The sequence below is a fragment of the Anolis sagrei genome, chromosome X (assembly GCF_037176765.1).
Source record: "Anolis sagrei isolate rAnoSag1 chromosome X, rAnoSag1.mat, whole genome shotgun sequence".
Taxonomy (NCBI): Eukaryota; Metazoa; Chordata; class Lepidosauria; order Squamata; family Dactyloidae; genus Anolis; species Anolis sagrei.
Window position 1 is genome coordinate 106,978,025 of NC_090034.1, and position 23,948 is coordinate 107,001,972.

A 23,948-nucleotide genomic window follows, 5' to 3' on the forward strand; every position below is an offset into this window, starting at 1 on the left:
CTAGGAAAGTGGGTTTATATATCTGTGGAATGACCAGGGTGGGACAAAGGACTCTTGTCTGCCGGAGCTAGGTGTGAATGTTCCAACTGACCACCTTGATTAGCATGGTTTTTATTGTTGACAAAGAGTTATCTTTCTGGAGGATTAAACTTGATATTTCAAAAGGGACAAGGAAAATATACGTTGCAGTCTCTGAAGCTCTGGGTCCAAGGAGTTTTCCAGCTGAGAAGCCTTCCCTGTTCCTGAGGTCAAACATGACCCCCCCCCCCCCAGAGATAGTAACTTATCGTTTTGCTAAGGGCAAGGATGCCAGGCTGGATAACAAGGGTTAAGCCTTGGTCAGTTTGGTGGATATCATTTAATCAAGGCTTTGTGCCCTATTCTCATATGTTTACAGCAGAAAGTAACCCATTTATTACTGAAAATCATGCCACAAAAGTATTTGACTTTTCCCACCTGAGGCACACCTGGGCTCCTGGTGGTCCCCCACCTCACAAACAAGGGACTCTCTTTCCCCCTCATGGAGAGATTTCCCTTTATGGACCTTCCTATGAATAATATGAACTATGGACACTGGGGGAAGGTAGTTGGGTTTACTCTCTGTATTATGATTTCTATATTTTCATATTTTCTCCTGTATTTCTCCTCATGTTTCCTTGTATTCCTGACCCTTTGCCCCCTTCTCCCTCCAAAGAAGTATGTAAGGGAACCACCTGGCCTTCAGAAACAAAAGCCATTAGCGATTACCGAAACCTCCAGCCAAAGACACACTTGCACGGATAATAGGAGGAGATTCTTATCCCTAGCATTGGAGATGGCCCACTAGAGTAAAGAATTGTTTGGCAAAGTTTCTATCACTCTTCAAGTAAGATAAGGAGAAATATTCCCCTCTGCTTTTTTGTTTACTTCCCAATGATAGCATTAACCCCAGGCTGCCCTCATTGTTCTCCTGTCTCACAGCCAGGAAGGATTTGGATATTTTTACACATGCTGATTTACAACACTCATGAACACAATAGGTCAGCCCTGCTTGAGCTTTTTGCCTCGCAGGCCACATGGCATTGCCTTTGTTTAAAGACTCCTTCCCAGATTCCTTTGTGTTCTATCATCCCGCCTCCCTCTCTCCTGATTTGCTGTTGCTGCCAGGTGGCAGAGGTCTCTCCACTGGATCCTACGGACCACTGGAGCTTCCTGATTGGTCCAGAGATGCCGGGGGCGGGAGGGCCGCCTCCCAGCTGATCGTCTATTGCCCAATCACGGCGGGGAACATCAGGGAAGCTGGGGTGGGAAGTTTGAACTCTGCAACTTTGAATTTACTATAAATATGACTGCATTGGTGTATTCTCCTCATGCCCTGCTGGCGAATGATTGCAGCTCGGCATTCTTTTCAGCTGAATCGCAAATAAAACCTCGATGGCTTTTCTTCAACTTGGTGAGACCTTTCATTGGGAAATCAGGGAAAAATATTGGGTGCTTCTCTTCTCGCCAGGGAAAAAGAACTCTTTGATGAGTCGAATTGGTGTCTGCCTCCTGGCAAAGACCCCTACATTTTAGCTCTAGATCATTCCCTCTTTTCTCAATGGCTGTGAAAGTCAGAACAAACACAACCCCCAGTCCAATGGCCTATGTTGAAGGCACAGAGTCTTCCTTTTGATGCCAAAGGACTGGTTTGAGGGTGCTTGGGTCTCCTCAATGTCATCCAGAGTGAACTGGGCATGAAGTATGAGCCCCAAGGGTAAAACCTGAGAATTGGTAATGAGATATAACTTATCCAAGGGCTTTTAGAGCCAAGTCCTTTTTCACGTCCATCTGCTGAGATGTTTGATGGTGGACTGAAAAGAAAGGCCTGCCCCCTTCCCCAGTAAGGGGAGGAGCCAAACAATTAAGCAGGGGACGCAATTCAACAGATGCAAACAACATTGATTGACAGCTACAAATAACCAATCAATCCAACTATACATTTACAAACTAGGCAAGTTTGGGCATGTTATTAAGTTTAAACCTTTGCACTTTAAAGTTCTACACATCGGTGGCGCCACTCGCGCCATCACATGCCTGCATCTGTGGCTAATGGCTTCTTCAGAAGTTCTGTTGGAAGTGAGGCAAGTGAAGTGTCCAGGTTGGGAAGAAGAACCCTTGTCTGTGTTACTTACTTAGGCGATCCCCCGTAGTCCGAGGATGATGGTCCTCCAAGTTCAGTGTCCTGGGGGTGGGTCCGTAGGTGGTATCTGTAGACAGTCCACGTTTTGCAGCCATATAACAGGGTTGGGAGGACAATAGCTTTATAGACAAACACCTTGGTCTCCCTTGTCTGTGTAAAGCTAGTGTGAATGTTGCAATTAGTAAGCTTGAATCGCATGAAGTGGCCATTAAGTGGGGTTTGCTGCCTGGAGGCACCCTCTGTTTGGCAGGTGTTAACTAGCGCTTGGTTGTTTGCTGCCTGGAGTTGTTTTTGTTTTGGTCTGGGTTGATGGCCTTCAAGCTGGAGGTGGACTCATCCCTTTACAAAAGGACACACTTTCACCTATTTCTTTCACGCAGGTCTACATCAACAACAAGACCTACACGGAATACAAGCACCGGATGCCCCTGAAGGAGGTCCAGGCCGTGGTCATCCTAGGGGATTTCCATCTAACCGCAATCAACAGCCTGGTGAGCCTTGCTTAACCTCGTCTGATCCCAGTTTAGCCCAAGATCATGGGAATACCTCTCTATAGCCTTGCAGTGTTTGCAGCAATATAAATAAGTGTTTAGCCATTCCCCAGGAAAGAGGGGGAGGGGTGCAATGTAAACAAGAGATCCCTCCTCCCAAGAAAAGGGGCGAAAACAATGTTTACAAAGCAACTTCTTTCAATACATCACTCTGGAATGCAGGAGGTGTGGACTAGTACTGATAACAGTGTGTTATGTATGTTTGCTATGTAGGAAGCAGTATTATGGAGAGGAAGCAGTATTATGATGTGCAACTGTGTATAGCTGTAAATAAAGTAGTTTATAACCTAAAGGTGCGGGTGATGCCACTGACAGAACCAACATAAGAAGCAATGTAAACGATGACTTTGGGATTGGTGCAATCATAGAATCATAGAGTTGGAAGAGACCTCATGGGCCATCCAGTCCAACCCCATTCTGCCAAGAAGCAGGAATATTGCATTCAAATCACCCCTGACAGATGGCCATCCAGCCTCTGTTTTAAAGCCTCCAAAGAAGGAGCCTCCACCACACTCCGGGGCAGAGAGTTCCACTGCTGAACAGCTCTCACAGTCAGGAAATTCTTCCTCATGTTACATGTTTTAATTGTTTTGATTTGTAATGGAAATACTTCTCTATAGCCTTGCAGTGTTTGCAGCGATATAAATAAGGGTTTAACCATTCCCCAGAAAAGAGGGGCGTGCAATGTAAAGAGATCCCTCCTCCCAAGACAAAGGGAGAAAACAATGTTTACAAAGCAACTTCTTTCAATACTGATTATTTTGTGTCTCTCTCTTTCCTTGTTGTTCATTCGTTCAGTCATGTCTGACTCTTCGTGACCTCATGGACCAGCCCACGGCCTTCTCGATGGTGGCCCCTCGACTGTGGAACTCTCTCCCAAGCAATATTAGATCAGCCCCCTCCTTTCTGGTCTTTGCTAAAAAAATAAAATCTTGATTGTGGAAGCAAGCATTTGGCAAATGTGGTGGAGGCTCCTTCTTTGGAAGCTTTTAAACAGAGGCTGGATGGCCATCTGTCGGGGGTGCTTTGACTGTGATTCTCCTGCTTCTTGGCAAAATGGGGTTGGACTGAATGCCCCACCAGGTCTCGTCCAACTCTAGGATTCTATTATTCTAAGAAGTATAACTAAGTGCAATAGACTCTCACGGAACCTGCTGGAGCTGTTTGAAATGTGTAATGTAGATTTCAAAGTACGTATGTATGTATGTTTAAAATGCAATGCTATGTGCTGAGAGTATTTCCTGTGTGGAAAGGGTTAACTGTACCCTGGAGGGAATGGCATTCCTAGAGAGGTCATAAATCAAAGTGTATAGAGCAATGGATGCAGTGTCGTGCGTCATATGTCATATGTCACTCTGGAATGCAGGAGGTGTGGACTAGTACTGATAAGAGCGTGTTCTATGGACGGAGAGGAATCAGTTTTACGATGTGCTACTATGTATAGCTGTAAATAAAGTAGTTTATAGCCTAAAGGTGGCTGTGATGATCGTGTTCTTTGCCTTGCTGTGCAGGCGATGCCACTGACAGAACTGACATAAGAAGCAACGTAAACGATGACTTCGGGATTGGTACAATGTATTACATGTTTTAATTGTTTTAATTTGTAATTTATATATCCATTTGATTCTAATAATTAATTATAGCTTTGTATTGTTTTGATGTTTGTATAACTGTGGCACTGAACGTTGCCAAACTTGGAAGACGCTCTGAGTCCTCCTTGGGGTGAGATAGAGTGGAATAGAAACAAAGTAAAGTAAGTAAGTAAGTTATAGTTTCCAAGCCTTTGAACGGATCTTATTTCCCTGTCTTGCAGAGTCTGCCTTCTTACAGTCCGCCAGAGTCCAAGGTAAGGGACCAGCATCCCCTTTTTTCGTCTTTCTCAATGCCTTTGTCTTTCTTTCTTCTTATAATGTTTTCTCCAAACTACAAATAAAGTGCAATGGCCTTGGAAGTCCTCTGTGAAGACTTGGGGAAAGTCACACCCTTTCAGCCCCTTCTAAGAAAAATGTATAGTATCACAAAGGACAACCACCTCACCCGCCTCATAGGAAACCTGCTAGAAAACAGGAACTTTTTTGTTGAGTTCCAGGGCCAGAGAAGCCGATGGCAGAAACAGGAGAACGGCCTGCCTCAGGGGAGCGTGCTTGCTCCATCCATGTTCAACAGCTACACAAATGGCCAGCCACTGCCAGAAGGGACAGAGAGCTTTATCTATGCTGACGATCCTGCCATCACCGCTCAAGCATGGAGCTTTGAGATGGTAGAACAGAAGCTCTCCGAAGCTCTAGTTGCTCTTACCGCCTATTACAGGGAAAACCAGCTGATCCCTAACCCATCTAAAATACAGACATGTGCCTTTCACCTTAAGAACAAACAAGCATCCTGAGCTCTGAGGATTATTACCTGGGAAGGAATCCCACGGGAGCATTGCAGCGCACCCAAATATCTGGGAGTCACTCTGGACCGTGCTCTGATCTATAAGAAGCACTGCCTGAATATCAAGCAAAAAGTGGGTGCTAGAAACAATATCATACGAAAGCTGACTGGCACAACCTGGGGATCACAACCAGACACAGTGAAGACATCTGCCCTTGCGCTATGCTACTCTGCTGCTGAGTACGCATGCCCAGTGTGGAACACATCTCACCACGCTAAAACAGTGGATGTGGCTCTTAATGAGACATGCCGCATTATCACGGGGTGTCTGCGCCCTACACCACTGGAGAAACTACACTGCTTAGCCGGTATTGCACCACCTGACATCCGTCGGGAAGGAGCAGCCAATAGTGAAAGGACCAAGGCAGAGACACCTCCAGCTCATCCCCTGTTTGGGTATCAGCCAGTATGTCAACGACTTAAATCAAGACATAGTTTTCTTAGATCTACAGAGACACTCGCTGGAACACCCCAGCAAGCGAGAGTCCAAAAGTGGCAGGCTCAAACCCAGAACCTCTCTGAATATAGGTGAACTACAATTCCCAAACTCAAGGTCAATGCCCACCAAACCCTTCCAGGATTTTCTATTGGTTATGTGAGTTCTGTGTGCAGGCCTCTGTTTGGAGCGCAATTGCAAACCAAATTGACACGTTTCTCTCTTTCATTTTCCTCCAGACCTAAGTCAGCAAGGAAAGAAGATCTGCTGAAACAGGATCGGTTCCTCTTCCGACTTACATCCAAATTCTGCTTAAGAACAAATCTGCATAAGCTATCTTGTTCGTAACTTGGGGGACTGCCTGTATATGTGTTTTTCAACTACGTTGTGCCCCCTGGCTAATCAATAAAAATTATTATTATGTACTAGCGGTCCCCTGCCAGGCGTTGCTGTGGCCCAGTCTGGTGATCTGGAAAATAAAGTAATGAGAAAGTGTTTCTAATCTATGTAATTTCTTTATGTTTGTGATTTCTTGTTGTTTCTTTGTCAGTGTTGATGTGGAGAGTGCCTGGTTGACCTACTCTGTAACATGCAACATAGCATTGTCCTTCTTTAAGGGTCCCTTTCAAATCTAGGATACTATATCTGTGTGTGTATGAATCATATATACCTATCTATATCTATGGCTGGATGACTCTTTGTCAGGAGGGCTTTGATTATGTTTTCTTGCCCTGGTGAAGGGAGTTGGACTGGATGGCCTTAAGTATTTTCTGTTGGTCATGGAGGTTCTGTGTGGTAAGTTTGCCCCAATTCTGCCGTTGGTGGGGTTCAGAATGCTCTTTAATTGTACGTGAACTATAAATCCCAGTAACTACAACTCCAAATGTCAAGGTCTATTTCCCACCAAACTCCACCTGTGTTAATATCTGACCATAGGGAATATTCATGCCAAGTTTGGTCCAGATCCATCATTGTTTGAGTCCATGGTAGTCTCTGGATGTAGGTGAACTACAACTCTCAAACTCAAGGTCAATGCCCACCAAGCCCTTCTAGTGTTTTCTGTTGGTCATGGGAGTCCTGTATGCCATGTTTGGTTCAATTCCATCATTGGTGGAGTTCAAAATGCTCTTTGATTGTAGATGAACTATAAATCCCAGCAACTACAACTCCCAAATGTCAAGGTCTATTTCCCTTAAACTCCATCTGAGTTCATATTTGGGCATATGGAATATTCGTGCCAAGTTTGGTCCAGATCCATCATTGTTTGAGTCCACAGTGCTCTCTGGATGTGGGTGAACTACAATTCCCAAACTCAAGGTCAATGCCCACCGAAGCCTTTCAGTATTTTCTGTTGGTCATGTGTGACAAGTTTGGTTCAATTCTGTCATTGGTGGGGTTCAGAATGTTCTTTGATTGTAGATGAACTATAAATCCCAGTAACTACAACTGCCAAATGTCAAGGTCTATTTCCCACCAAACTCCATCTGTGTTAATATCTGACCATAGGGAATATTCATGCCAAGTTTGGTCCAGATCCATCATTGTTTGAGTCCATGGTAATCTCTGGATGTAGGTGAACTACAACTCTCAAACTCAAGGTCAATGCCCACCAAACCCTTCTAGTGTTTTCTGTTGGTCATTTCTATGTGTCACGTTTGGTTCAATTCCATCATTGGTGGTGTTCAGAATGCTCTTTGATTGTAAGTAAACTATAAATCCCAGCAGCTACAACTCCCAAATGACAAAATCATAATTTTTTGAGTGATGGTGACTCCTTGTGTTGTGAGACGTTTTGTTGCCAAATTTGGTGTGATTTCGTTCATTGGTTCTTTTGTTTTTAAGGTACTCATTATGCACAGAGCATTTTTTTAGATATAATGTATAAAATATGATATGCCACTCTCTGTGACCCCAGGAAGAGAGGTAATCTCCTGATTGAAAAGAACCTTGACAAAGAACATTTTTGCATGGACAATACAATGGGCACTGATTCTCGGGTCTCAGAGTCTGGCCGCTCGAGGGAATGTGCCCTCTTGACATAAATGATCCTATCTCAACAGGACAACGGGCCTTCGGAAAGCCACAATTTGTCCTGATCTGTTTACTCAGTTAAGCTTCCCTCAACTGAAACTACAGACAAGATTGCTCTATTGTCCCTATATCCCGGCTCAAGAAAAATCTGGATTCTGGCCATCTCGCCAGACCTCAATGTTGATTACTACCCTTCATCACAATAAGCCGGTCAGTTGGAAGGCCCCTGAATACTCACCGGCCACATGGACATCACATATTTCCATAATCCACTCAAGTTCTCATTGTTTCCCTCTCATCCCGCCTCCCTCTCCGCTGATTGGCCAGGAGGCCGAAGCAGCGTGAGTTCACTCATTGGCTAAGGTGCTCAGGAGGCGGCCAAGCCTCCTCCCAGCTGTAGAGTGCCGACCAATCAGCGCCAAGCCGGCTGAGGGGCGGGGAGCGAGAGATTCAAATCTGACAGCTTTGTATATTAGGCTTGGGTAACCACAGAAAAAATTGGTTCTAAACTCGTTTTGTTTTTAGGGAGCCCTTGTGTTTCGTTTTTTTAAATAATTCCGAAATTTTCCTTTTAAAAATTTCGAAATATACGAAATTTCGTATAATTACGAATCGATTCGTTAATGGCGGACGCGATTGCGCAATATGCTAAAAAAAACCTCCAAATGGGACAGGGGGAACTTCTGAAGCTTCCCTCTCCCTGTTGTTGACTGTTGGTGTGATAAAACAAACAACAACTATAAAACTTGCACCAGACATGCGAAAATAATTACGAAATAATTACGAAATAATTACAAAATAATTACAAAATAATTACGAAATAAATTGAAAAAATTGTTTTGAATCTAATTTACTCCTCACACTATTCCTGCATGGCTCAATATTGGATCGTAAGCTAATTTAAATACGAATTAATAACGAATTACGAAATTAACGAACGAAACCACCCAAGCCTACTGTATATGTATAAAAAGGCTTTATTTTGTATTCAATGCATGTCTGCTTGACGGATGATTGCAGTATAACATCCTTTCCAGCTGGATCGCAATAAACAACTCGGTGGCTTTTCTTCAACTTGGTGAGACCTTTTATTGGGAAAAATCAGGGAAAAATATTTGGTGTTTCTTTCTGTCTCGCTAGGGCAATGAACTCTTTGATGAGTCTGATTGGTCTCTGCCTCCTGGCAAAGACCCCTAAATTCTTGCTTGATATCATTACGTTCCAGGGTGTCCTGAATTGCCCTTCAAAAACAGCCTTAATACAATGTTGAAAGTAAAAGAAAAACGTTTTACTTCAGCAAACACAAAGGATAAGCAAATGCAGTTGAAAAATGCAAAAGAAAGCAAGGAATTCTTAATGCAGACGCAAATTAAAGTCTCTTACAAAGTCCCAAAAGAAACAGCAATCTTCCATCAGACAACGGGCAATGATCTCTAAGTTCTTAGCAGCAGACACAAAGCAGGCTCAATTGGAGTGAAAACAGCATCAGAGTAGTTTTTACAAGCGAAAACCGACTACTCCTGCTTCTGATTTATAGCCCTGAATTACCCATGGAGGAGGTGCTAGGGCATCTCCCAATTAGCTCAGCGTTTCTAGCAAAGATCACTAAGTCCTTAGCAGCAGACACAAAGCAGGTTCAATTGGAGTGAAAACATCGGCATCAGAGTCCTTGTTACCAGCAAAAACTGACTGCTCCTGCTTCTGATTTATAGCCCTGAATTCTCCACACAGGAGGTGCTAGGGCTTCTCCCAATTAGCTCAGTGTTTCTAGCAGCTATTCTAGCTGAACGCCATCTCCTTTCGTCTCTCTAGAAATGTGGGCACTTGTAAAACCTCATCATCTGCTTCTTCTTCTCCCTCCAATTCCTGAGCACTTCCCTGGTCCCCTTCCTCTTCTGAAGATGAGGAATCTCTAACACAGGACCACCCACAATAAGTGAAAATCAGCGAAGTAGGGACTCTCCTCTTTCTCCCTTCCATCCTCCTTCTCTCGCACAGGGAAGGAAGGAAAGGAAGCAAGCCCTCCTCCTCATTTACCCCCTCCTCCTTCCCCGTGAAACAGCGAGTCCACGGAAAGTGAACCGTAAAGTAGCAAGGGAACACTTTATGTTCTAGTAGCATTTTCTCCTGACGTTTTGCCTGCATCTCAGGCTACTGACCACTAAGTCCTTAGCAGCAGACACAAAGCAGGTTCAATTGAGTGAAAACGTCAGCATCAGAGTCGTTGTTACCAGCGAAAACTGATTGATCCTGCTTCTGATTTATAGCCCCAAATTCCCCATGCAGGAGGTGCTAGGGCGTCTCCCAATTAGCTCAGCGTTTCTAGCAGCTATTCTAGCTGAACGCCATCTGTGCTCTGTCTCCTTTCGTCTCTCTAGAAATGTGGGCACTTGTACAACCTCATCATCTGATTCTTCTTCTCCCTCCAGTTCCTGAGCACTTCCCTGGTCCCCTTCCTCTTCCGAAGATGAGGAATCCCTAACACAGGACCACCCACGATAAGTGAAAATCAGGGAAGGAAGGAAAGGAAGCAAGCCCTCCTCCTCCTCCTTTCCCCCCTCCACCTTCCTCATGAAACAGCGAGTCCACGGAAAGTGAACCACAAAGTAGCAAGAGAACATTTTTTGTTATAGCAGCATTTTCTCCTGACATTTCGCCTGCATCTCAGGTTACTGACATCTTCAGAGGACCCTATTCTTCTTTTTATTATTATTACAGACATGGCAGACATGGAAGCTGAGTTATTAAATCTTCAAAACAAGCCGAGAAGGGGTTGATGAAAGGATTGGAAAAGTCCAAACAGGCAATATGATATTAGCAGGGGATTTCAACACAACGTTCAACCAGGATCTGGACTCCTCATCACAAAAGGGTGGGGGTTGGCAAGCGAGACGTGGTTTCGTTCAGCTGATTAGCAATTACAACTTAAAGGATGTACTGAGAATAATTAAAGAGGACAAAAAGCTATATCCATATTATTCAGCAGCGCACAAGGTATTCACTGGAATTCATTACATATTCATAGCACCAACCTTAGCAAAATAGGTTAATAGAAGTCAAGGTAAATTTGAATTCTATACGTGACCATCAGGACTGTGAATATGGTGTTAGAACATCAGACTGACTGCGAGCCTCTAAAAAGAATGTGGAGGGATATAAAGATTACACAAACCAACAAAGTCAAACTTTTTGTAATTATCAGGTTAGGGTTAGGGTTAGGGTTAGAGGTTAGGTTATGGTTAGGGTCAGGGTTTAGGAATAGGGTTAGGAGTTAGAGATTGGGATAGGGGTTAGGGTTAGGAGTCAGGGATTGGGATAGGGTTAGAGTTAGAGGTTAGGGTCAGGGTTAGGGTTTAGGATTAGGAGTTAGGGTTAGGGGTTAGGGTTGGGGTAAGAGTTAGGGGTTAGGAGGGATTGGGATAGGGATTAGGGTTAAGGTTAGAGTTAAGAGTTAGGGTTAGGTTTTAGTTATAGGGTTAGGAGTTAGGTATAGGGATTAGGGTTAGAGTTAGGGGTTAGGATTAGGAGTTAGGGATTGGGATAGGGGTTAGGGTTAGGGGTTGGGGTTAGGGTTAGTGGTTAGGGTTAGTGGTTAGGGATAAGAATTAGGGTTAGGGTTAGGGTCAGGATTAGGGTTTAGGAATAGGGTTAGGAGTTAGGGATAGGGCTTAGGGTTAGGGTTTAGGGGTTAAGGTTAGGGCTTAGGGATTAGGGTTAGGGATTAGGGTTAGGGGTTAGAGTTAGGTATAGGGATAGCAGTTAGGGATAGGAATTAGGGCTAGGGGTTAGGGTTAGGGATTAGTATTAGGGGTTAGGAGTTTAGGGGTTAGGGTTAGGGTTAGAAACTACAAGTTGTGTCTAGTGTGAGAGAATTGGCTGTCTGCAAGGACGTTGCCCAGGGGACATTGTCCTGATTTTTTTTATGTTTGATCACCCTTGTAGGAGGCCTCTCTCATATCCCTGCATGGGGAGCGGGAGCTGACAGAGGGAGCTCATCCACTCTCTCCCCAGATTTGAACCTCTGACGTGTTGGCCTTCAATCCCACTGGCACAAGTGAAGTCGATAAGAACTTTAGGAGGGTCTGCCCCAGGAGGAGAGACCCTGGGACCCCACCAAAGAGGGATTGCTACATTGGCGAGTTCAGAGAAGCCTGATTTCAGCAATTTTATTTTCTTTAAAAATCCAAAAGAAATCTCACCAAAGTTGAAGAAGTGGCACCAAGGTGTTTTATTAGCGATTCCGCTGAAAAGGATGCAATGTAGCAATCATTCGCCTACAGAGCATGTCGTTACAGAGATCAGAGACATTTTTATACAAAAAACAGGCTCAGAAGTTTCAAAATTCCCGCTCCCCGCCCTCCTCCTGGCTCGAAGGTGATTGGTTGACGCGATAACAGCTGGGAGGAGGCGCAGCCGCCCTCCCTGCGCCAGAGCCAATCACAGAGCTCCCCCGCTATGCAGGAGCCTATCAGAAAGCTCCTACCGCCTCAGCACTCTGGCGAATCAGGAAGAGGGGAGGCGGGACGAAGAAAAAACAATGTGTTCATGAGTGGATTATAGGATTTTGATGCCTTGGGGCCCTCGAGTCCGCAAACCGGCCTGCAAAAGAAGCCATGTCTATTGTTCCTTGATGGGTGGGCGATAAATAATGATCACTTAATCCGAGTTTTCCTGTTGCCATCAGATATGACACAATGAAGAGACTGGAGTGAATGTCCACTGTGAAGAGTTTTGAAAAAAACAGTTACGGGAGGAGAAGACTTTTCGAGGGTCTCCTGCCCCCCAGCGCGAAGTAATCAATAGTTTGCCAAGTGAATCCTTTTGTCTGGTGGGAGGACCATCATCCTGGACCCACCACCAAGATACTGCACTTGGAGGGCCATCATCTTGGACCCACCACCAAGATACTATACTTGGAGGACCATCATCCTGGACCCACCACCAAGATATTACACTTGGAGGGCCATCATCCTGGACCCACCACCAAGATACTACACTTGGAGGACCATCATCCTGGACCCACCACCAAGATACTACACTTCGAGGACCATCATCTTGGACCCATCATCAAGATACTACACTTGGAGGACGATCATCCTGGACCCACCACCAAGATACTACACTTGGAGGACCATCATCCTGGACTCACCACCAAGATACTACACTTGGAGGACCCTCCACCAAGATACTACACTTGGAGGACCATCACCCTGGACCCACCACCAAGATACTACACTTGGAGGACCATCATCCTGGACTCACCACCAAGATACTACACTGGGAGGACCATCATCCTGGACCCACCACCAAGATACTACACTTGCAGGACCATCATCCTGGACCCATCATCAAGATACTACACTTGGAGGACCATCATCTTGGACCCAACATCAAGATACTACACTTGGATGGCCATCAGCCTGGACCCACCACCAAGATACTACACTTGGAGGACCATCATCCTGGACCCATCATCAAAATACTGCACTTGGATGACCATCATCCTGGACCCATTATCAAGATACTACACTTGGAGGACCATCACCCTGAACCCACAAAGATACTACACTTGGAGGACCACCATCCTGGACCCATCACCGAGATACTACACTTGGATGACCATCATCCTGGACCACACCACCAAGATACTACACTTGGAGGGCCATCATCCTGGATACTATGAGGATCATTATCTTGGACCCATCATCAAGATACTACACTTGGAGAACCATCAGCCTGGACCCACCACCAAGATACTACACTTGGAGGGCCATCATCCTCAGGCTACCAGGGATTGCATAAGTAACTAACTAACTAACTAAGTAAGTAAAGTGCCTTGGAGCCAAAAGGGTGGTGCAAGCCAAGGTTGCCCAATGGGCGCATCTTTATTGGGAGTGTGCGCTCCCAATAAATGCTTCCAAACTCATCTTGCGCATTCATTCCTTGCAAGGAGAGCATCGGGAAAGTTGAGATGGCCCCCCAAAGTGGAATGACTTCTCTAGACTTCTACTTCTGCCTCTTTGGAGGCGCCGTTGCCCTTTGGATGCTCCTGAGAGCCTCCTGGTTCGTTTGGTTCAAGGTCCGGGTCCACATTCTCTCCGAGTATTGGAAAGCGGTGGACTTCTCCCATTACGGCACCTGGGCAGGTGAGTACAAACATGCTCCATAGACTTCCCAAGGGCGCATCTATTCTGCACTGTATCATGCGTTCGGCACTTCTTTGACTGCCGAGACGCAATCCTAAGGAGATCCAGGAAGTTGTAGTTTGGTGAGGCATCAGCTCTTTGTTTTTGTTTTGGTATGGAAGACTCAAGATCTTGTCAAACTACAACTCCCAAGATTTCCGTAGCATCCAGTTCTGCATTTTAACTGCCACAGCTCAATGGCGTAGAATCTTGGGAGTTGTAGTTCAATGACACACTCGCACTCTAAGGCCCCGTTCTGCATTTTGACTGCCACAGTTCAATGGCGTAGAATCTTGGGAGTTGTAGTTCAATGACGCACTCTAAGGCCCCGTTCTGCATTTTGACTGCCACAGCTCAATAGTGTAGAATCTTGGGAGTTGTAGCTCAATGACACACTCTAAGGCCCCGTTCTGCATTTTGACTGCCACAGCTCAATAGTGTAGAATCTTGGGAGTTGTAGTTCAGTGACGCACTCGCACTCTAAGGCCCCTGGGAAACTACAAAACCCAGTATTCCATTGCATGTAATGAAATGTCTCTTTCTGCTTTTTAACTCAATGCTACGCCATCCTGAGAGTTGTAGTATGGTGAGGTACCTGCACTTTTTGGGGGGTATGGAAGGTTCAAGACCTTGTTAAACTACAACTCCCAGGATTCTTTTGCATGTAATGAAATGTCTGTTTCTGCTTTTTAACTCAGTGCTATGCCATCCTGGGAGTCGTAGTATGGTGAGGTACCTGCACTTTTTGGGGGGTATGGAAGGTTCAAGACCTTGTTAAACTACAACTTCCAGGATTTCCATAACATGTGATGAGATGTCTGTTTCTGCATTTTTAACTCAATCTTATGCCATCCTGGGAGTTGTAGTATGGTGAGGTACCTGGACTTTTTTTGATATGGAAGGTTCAAGACCTTCTGCACTGTATCATGCATGTGGCACCACTTTGACTGCCGAGATGCAATGCTAAGGAGATCCAGGGAGTTATAGTTTGGTGAGGAATCAGCGCTTTTTTTTTTTTTTTTTTGGTATGGAAGGCTCAGGACCTTGCCAAACTACAACTCCCAGGATTTCCCTGGCATCCAGTTCTGCATTTTAACTCAATGCTGTAGAATCCTTGGAGTTGCAGTTCGGTGACGCACTCACACTCTAAGGCCCCTAGGGAAACTACAACTCCCAGGATTCCATTGCACGTAATGAGGTATCTAGTTCTGCATTTTTAACTCAATTCTATGCCATCCTGGGAGTTGCAGTATGGTGAGGCACCAGCACTTTTTGGGATATGGAAGGCTCAAGACCTTGTCAAACTATAAATCCCAGGATTTCTGTAGCATACATTTTAATTTCCATGGCTCAAAGCTGTAGAATCCTGGGAGTTGTAGTTTGGTGTTGGACTCCCACTCTTGGGCAGAGGCCGCTAAAGTCCTTGCCAAACTACAACTCCCAGGATTCCATACTTTGTAAAGGAGATATCTGGTTCTGCATTTTTATCTCAATGCTATGCAATCTTGGTGAGCTGTAGTTTGTTGATGCACTCATACTTTTGGGCAGAGGCAGCAAAAGGACCTGTCGAACTATAACTCCCACAATTCCATAGCACGTAATGCGATATCTGGTTCTGCATTTTAACTCAGTGCTATGTAGTTTGATGATGCAATGACATTCTTGGGCAGAGGCAGATAAAGGCCCTGGGGAACTACAACTCCCAGGATTCCATAGCATGTAATGAGATATCTGGTTCTACATTTTTAACTCAATGCTATGCAATCTTGGCGAGCTGTAGTTTGTTGACGCACTCATACTTTTGGGCAGAGGCAGCAAAAGGCCCTGGGGAACTACAACTCCCAGGATTCCGTAGCATGTAATGAGATATCTGGTTCTGTATTTTAACTCAATGCTATGCAATTTTGGTGACTTGTAGTTTGATGAAACACTCATACTTTTGGGCAGAGGCAGCAAAAGGACCTGTCGAACTATAACTCCCAGGATTCCGTAGTATGTAATGAGAGATCTGGTTCTGCATTTTAACTCAATGCTATGCAATCTTGGCGAGCTGTAGTTTGTTAATGCATTCACTCTTGGGCAGGGGCAGCTAAAGGCCCTGGGGAACTACAACTCCTAGGATTCCATAGCATGTAATGAGAGATCTGGTTCTGCATTTTAACTCAGATTACATACTTTGTAATGAGATATCTGGTTCTACATTTTTAACTCAATGCTATGCAATTTTGGTGACTTGTAATTTGATGAAACACTCATACTTTTGGGCAGAGGCAGCAAAAGGACCTGTTGAACTACAACTCCCAAGATTACATACTTTGTAATGAGATATCTGGTTCTACATTTTTAACTCAATGCTATGCAATCTTGGCGAGCTGTAGTTTGTTGATGCACTCATACTTTTGGGCAGAGGCAGCAAAAGGCCCTGGGGAACTATAACTCCCAGGATTCCATAGCATGTAATGAGATATCTGGTTCTGCATTTTAACTCAGTGCTATGCAATCTTGGTGACTTGTAGTTTGATGATGCAATGACATTCTTGGGCAGAGGCAGGTAAAGGACCTGTTGAACTACAACTCCCAAGATTACATACTTTGTAATGAGATATCTGGCTCTGCATTTTTAACTCAATGCTATGCAATCTTGGCGAGCTGTAGTTTATTGATGCACTCATACTTTTGGGCAGAGGCAGCTAAAGGCCCGTCAAACTACAGCTCCCAGTATTCCATAGCATGTAATGAGGTATTTGGTTCTGCATTTTCAACTCAGTGCTATGCAATCTTGGTGAGCTGTAGTTTGTTGATGCACTCATACTTTTGGGCAGAGGCAGCAAAAGGCCCTGGGGAACTACAACTCCCAGGATTCCATAGCATATAATGAGATATCTCAATGCTATGCCTTCTTGGTGAGTTGTAGTTTGGTGACATGCCAGCATCGCCTGGCCGAGGCAACTAAGGTCCTTGCGAAACTACAACTCCCATGACAGTTCGTTCATTCAACGATGCAGATGCACCAAGACAAGGCAAAAAGTCCTTGCCCAACTACAACTCCCAGGATGCCATCATTCTTCAATAGTATCGAACCAGGGCATTCTTCATTCCATGCATTTTTAATATATTTATTTTATAGAACGATGTTTTAATATGTAATTTTTAATGGAATATATTTAATTATTATGATGATCTATTCTGACGAGGTCGTGCCCCACCTCGAGACACAAGGAGGGGCAGGTAATCAATAATCATAAGGAGGAATATATAATTAATAATTAAATGTTATAATTAATTCATTAATAGTTGTAATATGGAATAATCTATATAAATAAAAATGCAATGTTCGTTTGTGGGATTAGCAGAACTCAAAAACCACTGGACGAATTGACACCAAATTTGGACACAAGACACCTAACAACCTAATGTATGTCCTTCACTCAAAAAAAAATGATTTTGTCATTTGGGAGTTGTAGTTGCTGGGATTTATAGTTCACCTACAATCAAAGAGCATTCTGAACTCCACCAATGATGGAATTGAACCAAACTTGGCACACACTTCTCCCATGACCAACAGAAAATACTGGAAGGGTTTGGTGGGCAGTGCCCTTTGGTTTTGGAGTTGTAGTTCACCTACATCCAGAGAGCACTGTGGACTCAAACAATGATGGATCTGAACCAAACTCTACACAAATACTCACTATGCTCAAATGTGGACACTGGTGGACTTTGGGGAAAATATAATCTTGACATTTAGGAGTTGTAGTTGCTGGGATTTATAGTTCACCTACAATCAAAGAGCATTCTGAACGCCACCAACGAAGGAATTGAACCAAACTTGGCACACAGTTCTCCCATGACCAACAGAAAATACGGGAAGGGTTGGGTGGGCAGTGTCCTTTGATTTTGGAGTTGTAGTTCACCTACATCCAGAGATCACTGTGGACTCAAACAATGATGGATCTGGACCAAACTTGGCACGAATACTCAATATGCCCAAATGTGAACACTGGTGGAGTTTGGGGAAAATAGAATCTTGACATCTGGGAATTGGAGTTGCTGGGATTTATAGTTCACCTACAATCACAGAGCATTCTGAACCCCACCAACGATGGAATTGAACCAAACTTGGCACCCAATTCTCCCATGACCAACAGAAAATACTGGAAGAGTTTGGTGGGCAGTATCCTTTGGTTTGGGAGTTGTAGTTCACCTACATCCGGACTCAAACAATGATGGATCTGGAACAAACTCTACATGAGTACCCAATATGCCCAAATGTGAACACTGGTGGAGTTTGGGGAAAATATAATCTTGATATTTGGGAGTTGTAGTTGCTGGGATTTATAGTTCACCTACAATCACAGAACATTCTGAACCCCACCAACGATAGAATTGGGCCAAACCTCCCACATAGATCCCCCATGTGGGCCACAGCAACGCGTGGCAGGGGATGGCTAATTCATTATATATTACCGTATATACTCGAGTATAAGCCGACAATAATAATAATAATTTGTGGCAAATTTTTGGTGGTATGTACGGGGAGACCAAATTACCTTCTCTGTCTCCTGAGGAATCTCTATAATGACCAAATAGCAACAGTACGAACTGACCACGGAACAACAGACGGGTTCCAGATTGGGAAAGGCGTACAGCAGGGTTGTCTACTCTCCCCCAACCTATTCAACTTGTATGCAGAACACATCATGCGACGTTCATGTGGGGCTTGACGAATGCAAGGCTGGAGTTCAAATGGCTGGATGAAACATTCACAACCTTAGATATGCAGATGATACCACTTTGATGCCTGAAAGCGAGAAGGAGCTGAGGAGCCTTCTCACCAAGGTGGAAGTTTGGTTGGGTTGCAGTTAAACATCAGATTCCGGCAACCAGGCTGATTGATAACCCTTCGGGGTGAGAAGAGCGGCATATAAATGTCGTAAATAAATAAGAGCGAAGAGTAGACTTACTTACTGACTTACTTAGGCGATCCCTCGTTGTCCGAGTAGATTGTCTTCCAAGATTGGTTGTCCGTAGGTGGCTGTGGAGCCCTATTCTTGACCTGCATCTTCTCCCGCAGTGAGGGCATCGGTTTCCAGGTGGAAGGCGGTCCCGGTCGGGGTTGGCTTGACACGCCTTCCTCTTGGCACATTTCTCTCTTTCGCCCTCCATTCGTGCCTCTTCAAATTCTGCAGCACTGCTGGTCGCAGCTGACCTCCAGCTGGAGTGCTCAAGGGCCAGGGCTTCCCAGTTCTCAGTGTCTATGCCAGAGTTTTTAAGGTTGGCTTTGAGCCCATCTTTCAATCTCTTTTCCTGCCTACCAATATTCCGTTTTCCGTTCTTGAGTTCGGAGTAGAGCAACTGCTTTGGGAGACGGTGGTCGGGCATCTGGACAATGTGGCCGGTCCAGAGGAGTTGATGGCGGAGGAGCATTGCTTCAGTGCTGGTGGTCTTTGCTTCTTCCAGCATGCTGACATTTGTTCGCCTGTCTTCCTAAGAGATTTACAGGATTTTTCAGTGGCAACGCTGATGGAATCATTCCAGGGGTTGCATGTGACGTCTGTAGACAGTCCACGTTTCACAGGCGTATAGCAGGGTTGGGAGGACAATAGCTTTATAGACAAGCACCGTGGTATCCCTACGGATGTCCCGGTCCTCAAACTCTCTCTGATTCATTCGGAAAAATACTGCACTCGCAGAGCTCAGGTGGTGTTGTATTTCAGTGTTAATGTTGACATCTATAGACAGTCCATGTTTCGCAGACATATATCAGGGTTGGGAGGACAATAGCTTTATAAACAAGCCCCTTGGTCTCCCTACGGATATCCCAGACCTCAAACACTTTCTGCTTCATTCGGAAAAATGCTGCACTCGCAGAGCTCAGGCGGTGTTGTATTTTAGTGTCAATGTTGATGTCTGTAGACAGTCAGCATTTCGCAGGCATAGAGCAGGGTTGGGAGGACAATAGCTTTATAGACAAGCACCTTGGTCTCCCTACGGATATCCCGGTCCTCAAACACTCTCTGCTTCATTCGGAAGAATGCTGCACTCGCAGGGCTCAGGCAGTATTATATTTCGGTGTCAATGTTGATGTCTGTAGACAGTCCACGTTTTGCGGGTGTAGGGCAGGGTTGGGAGGACAATAGCTTTATAAACAAGCCCCTTGATCTCCGTATAGATGTCCTGGGCCTCAAACACTCTCTGCTTCATTTGGAAAAATGCTGCACTCGCAGAGCTCAGGTGGTGTTGTATTTCGGTGTCAATGTTGATGTCTGTAGACAGTCCACGTTTCGCAGGTATAGAGCAGGGTTGGGAGGACAATAGCATTATAATCAAGTGCTGTTCTGGTACAGCTGTACCAGAAGCTCCCACTTTATTTGCCTTGTATTAAGTGTTTGCTTGCAGCCCAAGGCTTGGGATTCTGCATAAGGGTGGCTTCCTGTTAAAGTTTGCAGTTATAGGGCAGGCCCCCTGTCCATCATCGTTAAGTTCAGGACAATTGAGAAGAGAAGGGAGCCATTTTCAGTCAGTCTCAGCAAGGAAAGTCAATGTACAGGACGTGTACAGACTTCTCCTGTACAAAGGCTTCAACCCTTAAGACCTCCTGGGGGAGAACAGTCTTAAGAGCATCTAAAGGTTCCCAAAGGTTCCCAGGGAAACAGCCTTACAGCACTGAGGAATTTCAGAGGGAATAACAGCTTTGAACATCAAGAACTCCAGTTAAGTGACTACAGACCTACTGGTAGGTCCACTCAGTTTTGAGACGCAGTTCAGCCCGGTAGTGGATCCACATCAGTTAGGTTTAGGATCACAGTTAGCCTGGGAGAGGTTTGGAAAGGGATTTTCCTTTAGAGTAAAGTAACAGTTAGAAGCCACCAGTTGCACAAAAGCCTGGAAGCATTTGTTTAACCTTTTGAAGACAAAAGAAGTTTCTGTTGATTTTCACCAATAAAAGACTGTTATATTTCACAAGCCCTCTAAAGACTGTTTATGGTGAAAATCCTTAAGAATTTCTCTTCAGGGGCCCTGGCTTCCCGCTGGGCTAAAGTTATACGTCCTGTTTAAAAGACAACTATTTACAAGCCCAGCGCACGACAGAACAAGCCCCTTGGTATCCCTACGGATGTCCCGGTCCTCAAACACTCTCTGCTTCATTCGGAAAAATGCTGCACTTGCAGAGCTCAGGCGGTGTTGCATTTCCGTGTCAGTGTTGACATTTGTGGAGAGGTGGCTGCCAAGGGAGTGGAAATGGCCAACATTTTCTAATGTTACACCATTAAGCTGTATCTCTGGCATTGGAGAGGGATTGGCCGGTGACTGCTGGAGGAGCACTTTGGGTCTCTCGATGTCCAATGAGAGGCTGAGCTTCTCATATGCTTCTGCAAAGGTGTTTAGAGTGGCTTGTAAGTCTTCTTCTGAATGCGCACAGACTATGTTATCATCGGCATATTGGAGTTCTATAACAGATGTTGTTCTAACCTTGTTTTTGGCTTTCAGTCTGGTAAGGTTAAATAGCTTGCCGTCTGTTCGATAGATGGGAAGCTTCCCGTCAACACAGTGCAGTATCATGGTGATGAAGATGGAGAATAAGGTTGGGGCAATAACACATCATCCCTGTTTGACACCCGAGTCCAGCTTAAATGGGTCACTTTGGGAGCCATTGCTGTCCAAGACTGTTGCCGTCATGTCATCGTGGAGGAGCCGCAGGATGTATTTACCCTAATTACACCACGCCTTTCTCAACCCTGAAGGGGACTCAACGGCGGCTTACATATAGGCAATTATTCAACATACAATTCCAATAAACATTAACATTCAAATTATAATTAAAATGGATACATGTTAAAACATATTTATTTGAAAAATATTTATTTATTTATTTATTCTCACCTCCAGACCATCATTAAAACATCATATTTCTAAATCACACTAAAACCATGATGGTGAACGTATGACACGCTATTCTATCATAGAATCAAAGAGTTGGAAGAGACCTCCTGGGCCATCCAGTCCACCCCCATTCTGCCAAGAAGCAGGAATATTGCATTCAAATCGCCCCTGACAGATGGCCATCCAGCCTCTGTTTCAAAGTTTCCAAAGAAGGAGCCTCCACCACACTCCGGGGCAGAGAGTTCCACTGCTGAACGGCTCTCACAGTCAGGAAGTTCTTCCTCATGTTCAGATGGAATCTCCTCTCTTGTAGTTTGAAGCCATGGCTCCATTGCGTCTCCAGGGAAACAGAAAGGAAGCTTGCTCCCTCCTCCTCCCTGTGGCTTCCTCTCACATATTTATACATGGCTATTCCGCTGTCAGCCCTAGCTTCTGCCAACCTAGCAGTTCAAAAACATGCAAACGTGAGTAGATCAATAGGTACCGCTCTGGAAGGAAGGTAACGGCGCTCCATGCTGTCATACCAGCCACATGACCTTGGAGGTGTCTACGGACAACGCTGGCTCTTCGGTTTAGAAATGGAGATGAGCACCACACCCCAGAGTCAGACATGACTAGACTTAATGTCAGGGGACTACCTTTACCTTTTATCATATCTCCTCTCAGCTTTCTCTTCTTCAGGCTAAACATGCCCAGCTCCTTAAGCCGCTCCTCATAGGGCTTGTTCTCCAGACCCTTGATCATTTTAGTCGCCCTCCTCTGGACACATTCCAGCTTAGAGTCAATATCTGTCTTGAATTGTGGTGCCCAGAATTGGACACAATATTCCAGGTGTGGTCTAACCAGAGCAGAATAGAGCATGGGGAGCATGACTTCCTTAGATCTAGACACTAGGCTCCTCTTGATGCAGGCCAACATCCCATTGGCTTTTTTTGCAGCCACATCACATTCTTGGCTCATGTCTAACTTGTTGTCCACGAGGACTCCAAGATCATTTTCACACGTACTGCTCTCGAGCCAGGCCTCATTGTCACCCATTCTGTATCTGTATCTTTTCGTGCCCCTACTTCTTCTTTTATTGCCTTTTTGTTCTACTGGCAAAATGTTGTTATTATTATTATTATTATTATTATTATTATTATTATTCGATCTACTGGCTCATTAGTTTCTCCCCTATGAACCATCAAGTCAGTTAAGATCTTCTAAGAGAGATGGGCCAAAACTAACAAAATGAAGTTCAACAGGGACAAATGCAAGATACTCCACTTAGGCAGGAAAAACGAAATGCAAAGATACAGAATGGGGGACGATGAGACCTCGCTCGAGAGCAGGACGTGTGAAAAATATCTTGGAGTCCTCCTGGGGAACAAGTTAAACATGAGCCAGGAATGTGATGTGGCGGCAAAAAAAAGCCAATGGGATTTTGGCCTGCATCAAGAGGAGCATAGTGTCTAGATCTAGGGAAGTCATGCCCCCCATGCTCTATTCTGCTTTGGTTAGACCACACGTGGAATATTGTGTCCAATTCTGGGCACCACAACTGAAGAGAGATATTGACAAGCTGGAATGTGTCCAGAGGAGGGCGACTCAAATGATCAAGGGTCTGGAGAACAAGCCCTATGAGGAGCGGCTTAAGGAGCTGGGCATGTTTAGCCTGCAGAAGAGAAGGATGAGAGGAGGCATGATAGCCATGTATAAATATGTGAGAGGAAGCCACAGGGAGGAGGAGGGAGAAAGCTTGTTTTCTGATTTGCTGGAGACTAGGACACAATGGAACAATGGCTTCAAACTACAAGAGAGGAGATTCCATCTGAACATGAGGAAGAACTTCCTGACTGTGAGAGCCGTTCAGCAGTGGAACTCTCTGCCCTGGAGTGTGGTGGAGGCTCCTTCTTTGGAGGCCATCTGTCAGGGGTGATTTGAATGCAACGAAGCATTTCCAGAATTATGGCTGAGACCGGCTACAGACCAAAGTTATCGACCACATATGCGGACCGAGTTGGACATGATTTTATCTTGGCGATTTGGCTTATATGTATTTTATTCTATATGGACTTTAATCTTTTGTTGTTGTATCATGTTTTAGACTGTATTATTAGCATTGAATCCTTGCTGCGAGCTGGGATATAAAAGTTTTAAATACATCAATCAATCAATAACCTGTCCCTTTTCTTTTCTTTTCTTTGCAGTGGTCACTGGCGCTACGTCCGGCATTGGAAAAAGTTATGCTCATGAGGTGAGTGGCTGCTTTGAGTCAAGAGAGAAAA

General features: G+C 44.8%; 2 protein-coding genes across 2 annotated transcripts in view; both read left to right on the forward strand.

Moving 5' to 3' along the window:
• LOC132780456 (galectin-7-like) overlaps window positions 1-6,069 on the forward strand; it is an 11,799-nt gene extending 5,730 nt beyond the window's left edge. The window contains exons 5-7 of the mRNA XM_067460799.1: window positions 2,542-2,652; window positions 4,526-4,558; window positions 5,824-6,069. Of these exons, the coding sequence (XP_067316900.1) occupies window positions 2,542-2,652; window positions 4,526-4,558; window positions 5,824-5,829 (150 nt within the window). The 3' untranslated portion in view covers window positions 5,830-6,069. The remainder of the gene's footprint in view (window positions 1-2,541; window positions 2,653-4,525; window positions 4,559-5,823) is intronic.
• A 7,529-nt stretch (window positions 6,070-13,598) lies between these two features.
• The window catches only part of LOC132780527 (very-long-chain 3-oxoacyl-CoA reductase-B-like), a 29,832-nt gene continuing 19,482 nt past the window's right edge, over window positions 13,599-23,948 (forward strand). The window contains exons 1-2 of the mRNA XM_067460800.1: window positions 13,599-13,761; window positions 23,871-23,917. Coding sequence (XP_067316901.1) covers window positions 13,605-13,761; window positions 23,871-23,917 — 204 coding nt within the window. The 5' untranslated portion in view covers window positions 13,599-13,604. The remainder of the gene's footprint in view (window positions 13,762-23,870; window positions 23,918-23,948) is intronic.